General features: G+C 33.2%; 1 protein-coding gene across 1 annotated transcript; it reads right to left on the bottom strand.

The window, feature by feature from the left end:
- Positions 1 to 400: 400 nt before the first annotated feature.
- LOC110660697 (tRNA(adenine(34)) deaminase, chloroplastic) lies at positions 401 to 7,929 on the bottom strand. Its single transcript, XM_021819069.2, has 4 exons — positions 4,012 to 7,929; positions 3,842 to 3,929; positions 1,553 to 1,680; positions 401 to 764 (listed from the first exon to the last, which is right to left on the bottom strand). The coding sequence occupies exons 1-4, from the start codon at positions 7,689 to 7,691 to the stop codon at positions 500 to 502; spliced, it is 4,161 nt and encodes a 1,386-aa protein (XP_021674761.2). The 5' UTR covers positions 7,692 to 7,929; the 3' UTR covers positions 401 to 499.
- Positions 7,930 to 16,631: the final 8,702 nt, after the last annotated feature.

The following is a 16,631-nucleotide window of genomic DNA, read 5'->3' on the forward strand; positions in this document are numbered from 1 at the left end:
GTAGTTTTTTGTGATGGTATACTAACACTTATATCTCACACACATGCTTCACATTCAATATAAGAACACATTGAAATAAATTGAAGTTGAAAGAATTTGATTTATGCAAATCATAATGAGCAAGCTCAAGTCAATTGTATATACGTTGAGAGATGGGAAATGAAATTAAAATTAAAATGATTCAAGCATTACTTTTAGATTGTTTGTAGATCTTGAAAAATCGTAACTTCGCTTGAAAAATCGTAACTTCGCTGCAAAAAGGGAAAGTTCTACGGACTCAAAATTTCAACAGGATGCCTAGCTCTCTGTTTACGCTATAGCAGACTCAAAAAGATCACAATGGTTTACTGCACTAATAAGCACAGGTTTATTGCAACTGCCACAACAGGAATTAATGAGATTATCAAGGAAACCGTAATTTCATTAAATACTTCCAATATAACATGGTCAATCACGGAGACATGTAAACTTCAAGAGAAATTGATGGTTCCACTATCCCTTACAAACACAAGAATGCATGGAAAATATCATGCATCTTACTAAGGATTTTTGATTGATGACTCGCAATAGGAAGAGATGGCTGGGGAGGCAAATCTTCACTCTTCACCTTTTTCTTTCTCCTAAGCTGGAAGAATTGCTGCATCACATCCGCACACTCTGATGCCATTATCCCTCGCCGGATTGTCATTTTTGGATGGAAAGGATGGACTGGAGGAGCTGGCTTATCTGTCCGTTCTGAGCCATTTTCTCCTCCAGGAAAAAGTCTGCAAAATTTGTCATACATTAGAAATTTTAATTAAATCATAAAACTCAGAAAATGCTTGGGTTAATCAGAACCAAATGCTATTGCTACATTGTTTCAACCATCCAAACTGTGTTCTTCATGGTATACCACATTAACTTCAATCTAAATGCCAGCGTTTTCAAAGGCACTTTGTTCTATGCCTTAAATCCTATTCCAGTAGGAAATTTACTTTTGCTTTGACAATCAGAACAAGTGCATATTCATATTCTGTCAGCGGTAATACCAAGATGTTTCGAAACATGCTGAACATATTTCAGTCATCAACTTAGATTGCTTGTAGAAATCGGTTCATCATTCCCAAGAAAAGAAGGAAAAAAAAAAAAGAACTGATCAAAATATGGTGCAAGATAAGCTGTCCACGAATTTTGTCAGTGCCAAATAGATGTCATTCTGGGGCACTGCCAACATTGCTGATAGAAGTAACATAGGCGGGGAACCATCCAGAAAGATGAGCACTCCCGCGTACTTCAACATTGCAGTGACAAAGGTTCATCCCACTTATAATTCTTTATGTGTGCAGTAATTTAATGAACTGACTAACCAATTCAACAACCAGCCTTGGCAGAAAAAAAAAGACCAAATGGGGCCCTTCAATTTAAAACATACACTGTCCATTAACTGGAAATATTAAAGGCGCATGGTTGCTCCAAATCATAAAAAAACTTTTTTCCAGAAAAGGACACGCTATTACATGTACAAGCAATTTGTAATTTCAAAGTAATTCTGAAGAAAATGTCACTTGCTTACCTGATCCAGCTTCCATCGGCTCCAAGAAGCTTATTGGGAGCTCCCCACACAAGCGTGTCTATTCTTGCTTGAAGTATTGCTCCAGCACACATAGGGCATGGTTCAAGTGTTACATAAAGTGTAGCCTCCTGAAAATCGACAAACCAATAACATAAATACACTTTTGACATTCAACAGAAAAGGTGATGTTCCTAAAAGAGTAGGAATCCATATGATGCACAAACAATTTGAGGAAGAGAAAGACTTAGTGAATTTGATGGATTAATCTCTAAATTGTCCTCACAAAAACATGGCTTAGTCCATTTAACATTTGCAAATATAGAAATTGTGAAAAATGTAGAAGCAAGACTCTCACATGGTACAAGAATGATACCCTGATTGAGGGTCGGGGAAATTGTTATTTTTTTTTTTTTTTTCAAAGGTGAGAGAAAAAAAAACTCAACTCAACTCAACTCAACATTTATCCCAAAAATTTGGGGTTGGCTACATGGATTCTTTTTCTCCACTCTAAACGATTTTGAGTTAAATCCTCGAAAATGTGTAATACTTCTAGGTCATGTTGTACTACTCTCCTCCAAGTCAGTTTAGATCTACTCCTTCTTTTCTTTCTATCCTCTATCCTAATGTGCTCTACTTGTCTAACTGGAACCTCCGTATGTCTACACTTCACATAACCAAACCACCTCAATCTCCTTTCTCTCAACTTATCCTCAATTGGTACAACTCCTACCTTTTCTCTAATACTCTAATCACGGACTTTATCTAGTCTAGTATGACCACTCATCCACTTTAATATTCTCATCTCTGCAACTCTTATCTTAGACATATACGACTCCTTCAGTGCCCAACACTCACAACCATATAACATGGCCGGTCGTATGGCTGTACGGTAAAATTTTCCTTTCAACTTATTGGGAATCTTGCGATCACGTAAAACTCCCGTTGCACGTCTCCACTTCAACCATCCGACTTTAATCCTATAACTAACATCCTCCTCACATCCCCCATTTACTTGAAGGACTGAGCTGAGATATTTAAAGTGATTACTTTGAGACAGTATCACTCCATCCAAACTAACTCATTTCCTATCACCAGTTCGGCCTTCACTGAACTTGCAATGCATGTATTCTGTCTTCGTTCTAAACTTAAAGCCCTTTGACTCTAGAGTACTTCTCCAAAACTCTAATCTTTTATTGACTTCTTCTTGCGTCTCATCTATCAGAACTATATCATCCGCAAACATCATGCACCAAGGGATACTCTCTTGTATATGTTTCGTTAGTTCATCTAAAACTAATGTAAAAAAGGTAAGGGCTTACAGCTGAACCTTGGTGTAACCCAACTGAGATAGGATAGCACAAATATTTATGCTTCTATTACCTTGTAAATACAGTGGCCAATACTGCCACTTACTCCTGATACACCTCTATGGTTAATCCAATGTCATTGACTGCCATCACTCCATGCTTATAACAACTTTCTCATATATTTGAAACACTCTCCAGTGCAAGCAAAATAAGAAGTTCTCTACACCATGAACTAGTTCGCCCATTACTGATTTTTCACTATTCTCAACAAAGTTAAGAAAAAAATTTTCTTCCCAAGTTCTGTCGAGAGGTCGAGAGCCACTTCTTACAAGTTGTTGATAACCATTACTTCAGTGAATGGTTCCTTTCCAGAAAGAGTTGCACATTTCAAACATGGAACTAACGCTTCACCATTTGGTAGCACTCACTTGTATTTAAAAGATACCTGAGGGAAATTCTATGGTTAATTGGTTTTTAACAAAGTAAATCATACTTTCTAGATAACCACCACTGAATGAATTAATAATTGTTAATCTAATGGTAAAAGCAATAAAGTGTAAACAGAGTGAATAAAAAACAAAGTAATCATAGAAGGCAGCAATACTTAAACCACCACTATCAAAAACTTGTCATCTCACCAAACATCTAATCTTGAAGCTACACAGGAAACTGAAAAGCTGAGAAATAAATCACCAAAGGCAGCATTAAGTTTTTGTTGTCCATTCCATTTTTCCTTTCACATAATGATTTCTACTTTGAAAAATAAACTTTCAGTTTATGTTAATATCACAATTTGATATCAATTCTTCTTCCTCTTCGGTCTTCGCATATCAAAATTAATCAATTCATTGGTGAATATTGTTAAATGATGATTAATTTAGACTGAAAAAATCAATTAGTCTCCTCAAGCAGAGGACTTTCAAAGAGGATACACACTTTAGACAAAGGGAGTAAATAGAGGTTGTAAACATAAAGAGATTACCGCAAGCCTCCAGCTCCGGAGATGGTTTGAAGCCTCTCGTATACAAATCATTTCTGCATGGGCAGTGGAGTCCCGTAACTCCTCCACTCTGAAACATGAATCACAATATAAAGAATACAAAACAAAGCAAGCAAAACTTCAAACCATTCAAAATGACTTACAAAACTTACAAATTATAGCCACGAGCAATAATTTTCCCATTTTGCACCAGAACAGCCCCAACAGGTACCTCCCAAGTATCAGCAGCCTTCTTGGCTTCTAGCAGTGCTTCTCTCATAAACATTTCATCAACTTTTCGCTGCTCACTTTCACGTATATATGCTTCTTCCCATTCATCAAATCTGTCCCTTAAGACTTGCTTGTTCCGCTGAAGTCTCCTTTGTTTCAACACTCCATCATTCCCATCAAGGCTTGACACTTCAGTTAACTTTGCACTAGCAGGTTGCTCCATTAGATCCGTTGAGCCACTAATAGTCGCGTCAGTTGTAGCCCTACCATAACTTTCTTCTACAATTAGAGTATTCATGCCACTGGAAGGCAATGGTACAAATGATGCTTCCCCAACTTCTGTGCTAGGAGGGAAAACTTGAGAATTCTTTCCATCTTGGCTCCTTGTTCCTTGAGAACTCTTTCCATCTTGTCTCCAAACAAGGTTTTCCTCTTCAGGAGAGGAAATACCTTTTGTTGTGGACCCACTTTTTAATATAGTTGGAGAAGATGATGTATCTCCTTCAAGTTGTCTTATTTTGTTCTTTGATCCAATCATGTCAGACTCTTTTCCCTGGCCTCGACTAGAAGTTTCCATTAGTTGCAGGTGACGAGAAGAGGAAACTTCTTTCGCCATGCTGCTTCTTTCCCTTTCCACAGTTTTATCACTGTTTTCTTCGGGGTCATGACCAGAAAACCATGCCTCACTATTAACCGAATCATTTGAAGAACCCTTTCCACCTGATCTTCTAGTTGACTTGGGGGTTTCAGCACGTGAACCCCAGCGCAGTCGAACTATATCTGCTATAATACCCCACAAGGACCGTCCAGTCCTCTTAACAACAGTATTCTTAGTTGCTGTGCTGCCCTCTGGGTCTTCTGTCTCTGAAGGTTCCTGAAAAGATGGGTCTGCCACATCCCACATTTCATCAGAAGGGCCCTTTACTCCAGAACCAACAGATGATCGCCTTGAGTCCTTTTCTTTCAACAGTAATTCTTCTGAAACATTTTGAACTGAACTCTTTCTTTTGTCCTTCTCACCTTCATACATTAAATTTTGGTTGGAAACTTTCTGCTTTGTGATTTCAGAGGTCAACACTTCATGCCTTGCTCTCTGCACGAATTCCCCAACAAACTGCATGGATGACTCCTCTTGACGATGAGCTGCACCCAAAGCATCTTCTGGGCCTAAAAGTTTTGAAGGCTCCCCATAAATCTCACCCTTCCTATCTCTGTCATATAGCTCCTGCTGTGAAGTTGGAGTTCTCTCTCCTGAATTGTTATTAAAAGCACTCAAGCTGCTTTCAGAAGTTTCTGTGAGAGCTTCTTGGGTTGCTATTCCACTAGTTGGATCAACACACAATGAACCTCGAGCTACCACCTGAGGAGAAGGGGGCATCATTATTGCCTGAGAACTTCTGTAGTCCCCCTCCACATCAATCTGTTGCATTCTTGATTGGGAAACCATATTACGGAATGCTTGAGAACTAGAGGCCTCTTGTGAAGTTTTTTCTTGAAAACTTGATATTTCAGAGGTCATGTGGGCTTTGTTTCTTGATTTGATTTGACTGATTCTTTCATCGGTTTGATCATCTCTTTCTCTGGTTTGCTGAGTGGGTTTCAAAACTGATGTCAATTCACTTCCTTGATCAATTATTCTGTTTTTTGAAGTTATCTGAGAATCATTAACTCTTTCTATATCACTAGCATGAACTAATGATACATTAGTGACATTCACAGATATATTAGTGACATTTTGGGATTCTTTTCTGGATTGAATTCTCCCTATAGCTTTTCCTTTAGTGGGGGACCTTTGCTCTTTTGCTTCTTCAGCCAAATGATAAACAACATCCATACTTACTTCCTGGTTCCTCATTCCAGTTTCCGATTGCAAAGACATCTTTCTAGTACTATCTTGAATTTCTGATCTTTCAGACAGCCATTGTGAATCTCTTCTTGACTCAGTTTGTCCAGTTATCTGTTCAAATGTTTGCTGGCATTTCTCATTTGTCTCCCATACCGACCTCACAGCGCTATCTTCTTCGTGGATCTTCATTCTAGACTCATATTGCCTCTGCAAATTAGAAACTCTTTCGGTATCAACATTTCCAATTTCTGACATAGCAGTGTTATTTCTTCTTATGTTACTGTTTCCAGCACTTTGACCAACTGTACTGCAATTTTCGCCCATTCTTTCCCCAACCAAATCTGCATCTGCTGTCAGGTTTTCTTCTCTAACATTGAACTGCCTTTGGTATTGGGAGGTTGATTTTCCATTTTTTCCTTGGATATCCTCCATATGAGTAATTTCCTGGTATTTTCTTCTGAATTGAGGCTGTTCTGTGACCAAGTCACCTGTCTGATTATATTGCTTTCTTGTTCCTTTCTCCAAATTGACTGCCAAAGTTAATTTCTCATTCTCATTATCAATTTGTTTATGAGAATTTGACACCTTCTCATGATCACTTGCACTGGTCCTTGCCATTCTTGAGTACAATTGTGAGGATTCCTCTCTGGACTGCATTTCATCAATCTCAGTAAGTTGCTTCTCAGATTTCTTTCTCAAATCCCAGACAGCACCAGCACTTCTCGTACCAGTTCCCTGCTCCAAAACTTTTCCTTGCCCCCCATCTTCTCCATGCCTTTTAAACTCTTCCACCACTTGCCCCTCAAATGTATTCTCTTCACTCCATAGTTCTTTCTTATATGTACTTGATGATTCTTCCAGTGAACCAACATGCTCATTTTGAGTTTCCTTATCACTCTCACTACCTCCAGTGGAAGATAGCGAGTAATAAGATGAAAAGCTAGAAATAGCTTTCCTTTCCCTGCGATTCTTAACTCTTGGAACAATTTTCCTTTCTTCCTTCCCCTCCCTTTCTTCTTTCCTTCTAAAATCTTCCCTGTCTTCCTTCTTTCTAAACTCCTCTGTATCTCTCTTCCTTCTACACTCTTCACTCTCCTCCTTTCTATACCCTTCCCTCCTCAACTCATCGGTATCCAACTCAAACTGGCTCTTGGAATCGCTCTCCAATAAACCCAACCTACCATTCTTTCTCCTCTGCGGCTGACATTCACCACCATAATTACTTCTCTTTTCCAGTTCCACTCTCTTTGAAGAACTCCCCTCTTGAAGTCTCTCACCTAAACACTCAGTCACCTCCTCACTCAACAAGCTGATCACAGCCTCAGCATCATCAACACTACTCAAACGCCGCCTTTCACGCAAATTTATGTGCCCAACCCTTCCCTTCCTTCTCCTCTCAATTCTTTCCCCGCCACTTTTCTTCTTAAAAGAGCAAGAAACCTCATAACAATCATCATCAAGTCCATAAGCAGGGACTCGGTAATAGTACCGGTTCCTGCCACCCAAGATCAACCTTCTACAAGGCGACCATTGAATAAGAGTGGATTGCCTCAACCCATAAAATAAGCTAGGGCTTATTGGCACCCTATACGTGGCAAATGATGACGCACAACAAGAACAACAACTACAGCGTGAACAACATTGCGATAGTGATGATGGTAACGGGTTCTTGTCAAATCTTTCACTCAATAAGTTAGAGTAGTCGTTGAAGGAAAACGAAAGAGACCCTTTAGTTCTAAGTGTCAACACAGCTGAGCTAATGTAAGAATTGTACATATCTCTGCCTTATAGAGAAGAAGTGAGAAAGAGGGAGAGGCTTACCTTGATGGGTCCTGTTAAGTTTGTGAAGCTGAAAGACGGAAACTGTGAGTGAAAACCATGTGTGGATATAGATTGGAAAATATTGCCAACTGAGAAATCACCAAAAAATTTTGTACTTTCGCTGGACCCCAATAGAAGACGATAGAAACGAGTTTATTGAAATCGTCTGAGTTGGTCTACTTCGGCTCCGATTGCCGTTGACAAAAAAATGGGCTTTTGTCTTAAGAGTCGGATATTTTGGGCTTTTTGATGGGTTGAATACTTGAATTTACCAAACCCCAACTCAGATTGGAAAATTAACGGCTCATTGGATGTGTCTTCAGTTGGCTTGGATCTCAAATTCTCAAGCTAATATTTAATTTTTTTTATTAGGTTCTAACCGAGTTTCTACTCATAATTTGATAGTCTTATAGATGATTTGAATTTAATAATTTTTTATTTAATTTTAATTAAAATTAAAAATTAAGATCAATTATAATTATCACTAAACTGAAAATTTATTAATTGCATTACAATTTTATTTTTATTTCACCATTAAATAAATTTTATTTTTGGGGAAATTATATTTGCTTTGCCTTACTGCTGCAAGATGTTGACAATTGAGACAAGGCCACCAAAATTTCAACCCTCGACGTGGCTCTCCCTTTCTTTTTCTCCCTTTCATTACCCTTCTTAATATCTTCCAATACATGCATTTCTACATATATATATATATATGGCCAATGGAAACAAAAACGCACAAAGCTGAAGTGCAGTGTGTGTACGATTGACAAGTTTTTTTGCATAATGATTGTATTTTTTAGAGTTTGAGATATTCAGTAAATAAATGAATTAAAAATATTTTTTTAATTAAATTATTTTTAAAGAGAAAATTATTTTTCTAATAATTTTATTAAAGTGAAAGTACTTATAAATATATGATTTAAATATATATTATTAATTTAGTATTGTGATCAAATAACAAAACATATTTTATTAAAAATATTTTTTTAAAAATAATCTTTATAAAAAAATATAGATATACAAATTATTTTTAAAAAAATAAACAGCCGTAAATTTATATAGAATTTATATAACTCATTAAATTGAAGTTTTGGTCTATGGATATAAAATCAATCGACTTTGATACTATTTTATTTCTAATTGGAAAAAGGTTTCAAAAAGTATAGTGTATGTGTGGCTAGCTAGCTTTATAACATTTCAATTCCTAATTATCTACTTATTTTAGTATTATTTTTCCATATAATAATAACAATAATAATATCATCAATCAATTTTTATATATTGTAAAGCTATTTTTTTTATCTATTAACAAATAAATCATATATATTAAAATTAGAGAATTTTATAAAAAAAATATATCTTTTCTATTGAATAATTTTTGTACCTATCAAACTTTTCTCCTTATGTGGCATAAATATGTTGCTTATACGGAAAATATTTTTATGAAAAATATTTTTTATATTTTTTAATATTTAAACTATTTAGAAAAATAAGTTAACAGAAAATATTTTTCTTATGAAAAAAAATAAATCATTTTTTATTTTTAAAATTTTGATAATTTTATTATAATATAAAAATATTTATATATAAATAATATAAATACATACCATTAATTTACATAATCTAAATATATTTACCATTAATTTACATAATCTAAATGTTTTATTAGGCAGATCGTAACTTAAGTAAGTAATATGAGCCACGTAAAATAAAAGAAAAAAAATAATTTTCATTATTAAAAACTAATTAATAAACAAGTTAATAAAAATAAAGGAAAAAAAAAAAACATTTTTTCCCTTTAAAACAATGTTACAATTACAAAAGGTGCACTCAATCAAAATACCTTTTTCTAAAATCAATTATGTGTTACTTAAGTAGGTCAAGAATTCCTTAAAAATAAAGAAAAATTCAGTTTTTTCTTACATGTTTGACATCATTATTAGAATTATTATTGATAAAATTATTATTTTAAATATATTAATTACAAATATTAAAAAATAAATTTAAATTTTATAAATTTCAATTATTAAAACATCAATAAAAGGGGTTTGTTAATTTTTCAAATCATTTAAGATAAAAATAATGTGCTCTTATAAAGTTTTGGATACTCTTTTTCCGATTCAACACATTTTCATAGTTATTAGTTTAACAGAATTCTGAACTCTAAATATATTTATTAATGGATTGATGAGTTTATTGATTTTTATAATTTAAATTAATTGATAGTTATTAGTTTAACAGAATTCTGAACTCTAAATATATTTATTAATGGATTGATGAGTTTATTGATTTTTATAATTTAAATTAATTGAATTTTTTTTATTTACACAAATATTCCTAATTATTAAAGAAAAATTAAGATTGATAAAGAAAGGAACCAAACATTTCCTCACCCTTAAAAATGAATAAAAGTCAATAATGTAGCCATAAGAAGTGAAAATGATATGATAGTGTTGCTTTGCATGAGAAATTTTTAGCATCAGAATTAATAATTAATTAATAAAAATTAAATGTGACGTATAATATCCTTTATTTTTGTAATTAATATTTACAGTCCAACGATTAGGACATTCTTAAGAGTACCGTGTATTAAGGTTAATTTACTAAATTGACTCGTCTATATGATTTGGCATTTTCTATGTAGATGGTTTTCTTTGGATCCGACGGCTGAAATTTATGCCAAAAGAAAAAAGAAATCATAGCCATTCATTTGGGAAAGCTGTAATTTAAAACCTTAATATTGGATTAATAAGGGATTAGTTGGCCTTATGACGATGAATTCCAAATCAGCAAATATTCTTCGTCTTTGCCCCTTTGTCTTTGTGCGAACATTGCCTTCCTGTGACTCCACTTGCAATTTGGAAAAATCCCCAGTCGTCCAATTGATTTGATATCACGAATTCGTGTTTCCCAGCTTATACTTTGCCAATTTTTATGCCAACGTGTTGTGAGGGTAAATATTGAATTGACAAAAAAAAAAATATTGAATTGACTCATATTTTTTCTAATTTTTAAAAATAAAAATATATTTGTGATATAATAATAATAATAATATTATTATTATTATTATTATTATTATTATTATTATTATTATTATTATTATTTCGATTCAAGTTTTACTCAAAACCAATTGCAGGCTCAGCCATGGACAAAATTTGACAAACAAAATGTTAGAATTCAACAAAATATGACACTGATCTAAGCTGTGTGCTACTATATCACTATTACAGGAATGAATTCTATGTTCAATTCTTATTAAATTAATGCAGCATAAAATTCTCAATATCTCATATGAGTATAACTATCAATTAAACTGACATGATAATTTCTCATAGACATAAATATTGTCAAAAATTTTCTCAGTCAATAATTATTTGGCAATGAATATTGATATAATAAATTTTATATTGTCGTATATGCGTGTATTTCATAAAAGAAAAAAAGATGAATTAAAGGCTAACAAGATCAGTAACGTATAGAGTTGACCTTATTATTGTTAGGAGAGATTTATCTAAATATTATTATTGATTCCAAAGTAAAAAATTATGTGAGAAAAATAAAAGATACTCCTATAATTGTCAAATTTTCTAGAAGATGATGATGTATTTTAATAAAGATTTTTTTTTTTTAACTCATTAATAGAAAACCCATCAATGATCTACCTGTAAATCTTCCTGCAGTATCTTTAAAAGAAAGACAAGAAAAAAATATATAATTATTGAACAATCTAGCCTTCTGGACCACCCTTTGAAGACAATATCCTAAAATTTCTCTTGTTCACACAGATAATATACAGTCAGATGAGATTTCTTGAGGAACTGAGGAAGCCCCTAATTTTTTTTTCTTAGCATAAATGGTTTCATTTCAAATAATTTAAACTCGATATCTCACCATAATATAAACGATTTTAATATTATTAAATTAAAAACTTATAAATGAAGAAACTCCTGATAATATATATATGTGTATTAGAAAAATAACTTTCACCCAATTTTAATACCAAATAGGCAATTCATATGGTTAGTATATGAGTAATTAATAGGCAGTTGGATAGATGTGAGAATTATGTGTAGAAATTAAATGGAATTGCAAACCAACCTGAAGAGTTGGTCAACTGTCCAAAGAATAAGCCAGGAAAGATTATTTGAGTTTTTAATTTTTATTTTTTTTTCTAACCATTATAATTGAATTAAACTTTACGGTACAGTTTTTCGAGAAGTTCAATATTCCAATAAAAATAAAAATAAAATGTTATTCTAGAAGTGCAAGACTAAGAGAGGTCATGGTTAAAAGAAAGTTCCTTCCAGAGTTAGAAGAAAGTTCCTTCCCGAGTTACCAGTTCTGACTTCTACCATGGCTGTGGCCTTTCTTGAAAACGAGGTTAACGTTGGCTGTTTAAAATGGCCCTACACAGCTTCATGAAATTTTTTTTTTTTTAAATATTATCAGAATTTATATTTATATTTGAAAATTTATATAAATATATACACTTTAATTTAATTTTGTTATTATGAAATAAAAATTATATATTAAATCATTTAAAAGGATTTTTTTTAATTCATTATTCTTAATTTTTAATAAATAATTTAATTTATGGATTAAGTTTGTTGACCCGTACAATTTAAAATAATTTTCCCTAAATTTGATTACAGGAGCGCGTGGAAGAATTGTAGCAATAATTTTCCCAATAGTATGGCAACAACCCAAGAAGGCCCCAACCTAGGACCCGCACTTGCTGGAGTCGCTGTGTGCCATCACATTCATGATGTAAATAATAAGCCATTTATTGAGATATTAAAATAAATTTAATATAAAAAAATCAGTTTTTAATACTTAAATAATGAATTTATTTCTCTTACTTTTATGGATGTAATTTCGTTGGAATTATGATAGCAATTTAAAAAAAATTATTTTAAAATTTTGAAATTAAATATATTAAATTTATTTAAAATTTAATATATTTTTATTAACAATGTCAAACCGAGCATCATATTTGGTATTTTCGTGTGAACAGGTCCTATCGAATGAGCGATCTTCTGGTGCAGCGTCGCATGAAACTTGTAGGCTAGTTACCTGATATTATTATTATTATTATTATTATTATTATTATTATTATATAAATCGACCTGAGAAGTCATAGATGCTTCTATTGGGAAATTACTGCCTGGCTGTTATATCCTGTTGCTCTCTCCTTTTTGGACCATTAAAAAAAAAAAAAAACAAATGGGTCAAGTCTTTAGAAAAAAAAAATGGTGTCGAAGTCTTGAGACTTTTCTTTACTTTTTTTAAGCTATTTTTAAATTAAATTAGCAATAATTTATATTAGTCAAGTAGACAATGATACGCATCATCAACAAATTTCTCTTTCGGTAAATGAATTTTAATTTAATAATAATATTAAATTATTTTTTAAAATTATAATATCTGAAATTTCAACGACCTTATTTAATGTAAAAATTGAAAGAAAGAGACTAATTTATAAATGTCCATCTTGATCGAACTCACATAGCCACCACCAAGGAATTTTATTCCCACAGTAATATGCCACCTCCTGTACCATCACTAGAAACTGTGACTGCGCAAAGTTGGAGCTGATGACCATTGTCTGTTGGCCATTAAGATGTTAATGTAAAATTAATTTCAGAGAAAAAAATATAACCTTGAATGTGATCGAAAAATGTAATTTTAAAAAATTATTTTATTATTTTAATAATTAAAATTTATAAAATTTAATTTTAAATTATTTTTTAAAGCACTCTAATTAATATATATAACAAGAAATATATAAAATAAGAAAAGGAAAAATAAGTAAAAGCTTAATGTTGCCATATTTTACATATATGGTATATATACAACTCAACTCATCCTTTATCCCAAAAATTTGGAGTTGACTATATGGATTCTCTTTCTCCACTTTAAACGATTTTGGGTTAAATCTTCAGAAATGTGTAATACTTTTAGGTCATGTTGTACTACTATCCTCCAAGTCAATTTAGATCTACCCCTTTTTTTTCTTTATATCTTCTAACCTAATGTGCTCTACTTATCTAACTGGAGTCTCCATGTGTCCACGTTTCACATGACCAAACCACCTCATTTTCCCTTCTCTCAACTTATCTTCAATTGGCACCACTCATACATTTTCTCTAATACTCTCATTACGGACTTTATTTAGTCTAGTATGGCCACTTATATACCTTAACATTCTCATCTCTGCAACTCTTATCTTAGACGCATACGACTCTTTCAGTGCCCAACACTCATTACCATATAACATAGCCGGTCATATGGTTGTACGGTAAAATTTTCCTTTCAACTTATTGGGAATCTTGCGATCAAATAAAACTCCCATGACACGTCTCCACTTCAACCATCCGGCTTTAATCCTATGACTAACATCTTTCTCACATCCCCCATCTACTTGAAGGACTGAGCATAGATATTTAAAGTGATTACTTTGAGACAGTACCACTCCATTCAATCTAACTCCTTTCTTATCACCAGTTTAGCCTTCACTGAACTTGTAATGCATGTACTCTGCCTTTGTTCTACTTAACTTAAAACCCTTTTACTCTATAGTACTTCTCTAAAGCTCTAGCTTTCTATTAACTCCTTCTCTTGTCTCATCTGTTAGAATAATATCATCTGTAAACATCATGCACCAAGGAATACTCTCTTGTATATGTCTCGTCAATTCATCTAAAACTAATGTAAAAAGATAAGGGCTTATGGTTGATTTTTGGTGTAATCCAATTGAGATCGGAAAATCTCTTGTGTCCACTCCCACTGTGCGCACAATAGTAGTTGCTCTTCATACATATCTTTCAACACTTGTATGTACCTAATAGATTCCCTCTTTTGTTCTAACACATTCTATAAAACATCTCTTGGAACACTATCATAAGCCTTCTCCAAATCAATAAAAACCATGTGTAGATCTTTCTTCACCTCTCTATATTTCTCCATCAAGCTTCTAATGAGAAAAATCGCCTTCATAGTTGAACGACCGGGCATGAAACCAAATTGATTGAGAGAGATAGAAGTATCATGACATAGTCGATGCTCCACAACTCTCTCCCACAACTTCATAGTTGGCTCATGAGTTTAATTCCCCTATAGTTTGAGCAACCTGTATGTCTCCTTTATTTTTAAAAATAGGTACTAAAATACTCCTCCTCCATTCATCAGGCATTTTCTTTGAATTTAGAATCTTATTAAATAATTTAGTTAACCATGCCACTCTCATATCTCCCAAACACTTCTACACATCAATTGGTATTTTATCGGGTCCACAGGCTTTACCCACTTTCATTCTCTTAAGTGCTTCATTTACTTCTAAGATCTAATCCTTCTAGTATAATTCACATTATTTTCTATTATTCTATAGTCTATATTCACGCTATTACCATTTTGACTATTATTAAAGAGATCATTAAAATAATTTCTCCATCTTTCTTTAATGTCCTCATCTTTCACCAACACTTTTCCTTCTTTATCCTTAATGCAACTAACTTGATTGAGATCTTGACATTTCCTTTCTTTCCTCCTTGCTAATTTATAAATATCTTTCTCTCCTTCTTTAGTTCCAAGTTTCTCATATAACTTTTCAAAGACTTGTGCTCTTGCTTGACTAACTGCCTTTTTTGCCTCTTTCTTTGCTATCTTGTACTGTTCATATGCCTCATTATTATCACATTTAGGTAATTTCTTATACCATTCTCTTTTTCTCTTTACTGCCTTTTGTGCTTCCTCATTCCACCACCATCTCTCTTTTGAGGGTGGTCCATGTCCTTTAGACTCTCCAAGTACTTTTCTAGCGACTTCTCTAATATTTGATGCCATCTGTATCCACATATCATTAGCCTTCATATCCAACTTCCATACTTCAGACTCGAGAAGCTCATTTTTGAACTTCACTTGCTTTACTCCTTTGAACTCCCGCCACTTTATTTGAGTTATACTATTTCTTCTGACCTTACTTGAATTATTCCTAAACTTGACATCCAATACCACCAACCGATGTTGACTTGTTAAAGGCTCTCCTGGAATGACCTAGCAATCATTGCATAGAGCTTTATTTGTCTTCCTAGTTAAGAGGAAGTCGATTTGGCTTCTATGTTGCCCACTTTTGAAAGTCACTAAATGTGACTCTCTTTTTATAAAGTAGGTATTTGCTAGTATTAGGTCGTATACCATAGCAAAATCCAGGATGCTTTTTCCCTCCTCATTTCGACTGTCAAAACCAAAATCTCTATGAACATTCTCATAACCTTGTCTATCACTTCCTATATGTTCATTCAAATCTCCACAAATGAAAACATTCTCTTCATTCGATATGCTTTGCATTAAATTATCTATATATTCCCAAAACTTTTGTTTACTCTCACTGTCTAGTACTATTTGTGGAGCATAAGCATTAACTACATTTATTGTTTCTCCTTCTAGTACTAGCTTTACTAGTATAATTCTATCTCCTACTCTTTTCACAGCTATTACTGCGTCTTTCAATGTCCTGTCTATGATTATGCCCACTCCGTTCTTATTTCTCTCATTTCCGATAAACCACAGTTTATACCCTGAATTACCCACTTCCTTACTTTTTTCTCCTACCCATTTAGTCTCCTGAATGCAAGCAATATTCACTATTCTCCTTTCTAAGGTATCCACAAGCTCAATTAATTTTCCTGTAAGTGATTCAACATTTCAAGTACCAACCTTGATCCTCCTCCTATCCTGTTTCTTCCTAATTGGTCTCCTTCTATGATATCTTCTATTGTTTTCTATGTCTATCTTGTGTTTTGTTCCACTATCTGTTCTAATATCTTTCCTATGAACTAACTTCTTTACCCACACCCGTCCATGATGTGGGAACCCTTGCTCACTTAACACCAC

This window comes from Hevea brasiliensis, chromosome 13 (genome assembly GCF_030052815.1).
Source record: "Hevea brasiliensis isolate MT/VB/25A 57/8 chromosome 13, ASM3005281v1, whole genome shotgun sequence".
Taxonomy (NCBI): Eukaryota; Viridiplantae; Streptophyta; class Magnoliopsida; order Malpighiales; family Euphorbiaceae; genus Hevea; species Hevea brasiliensis.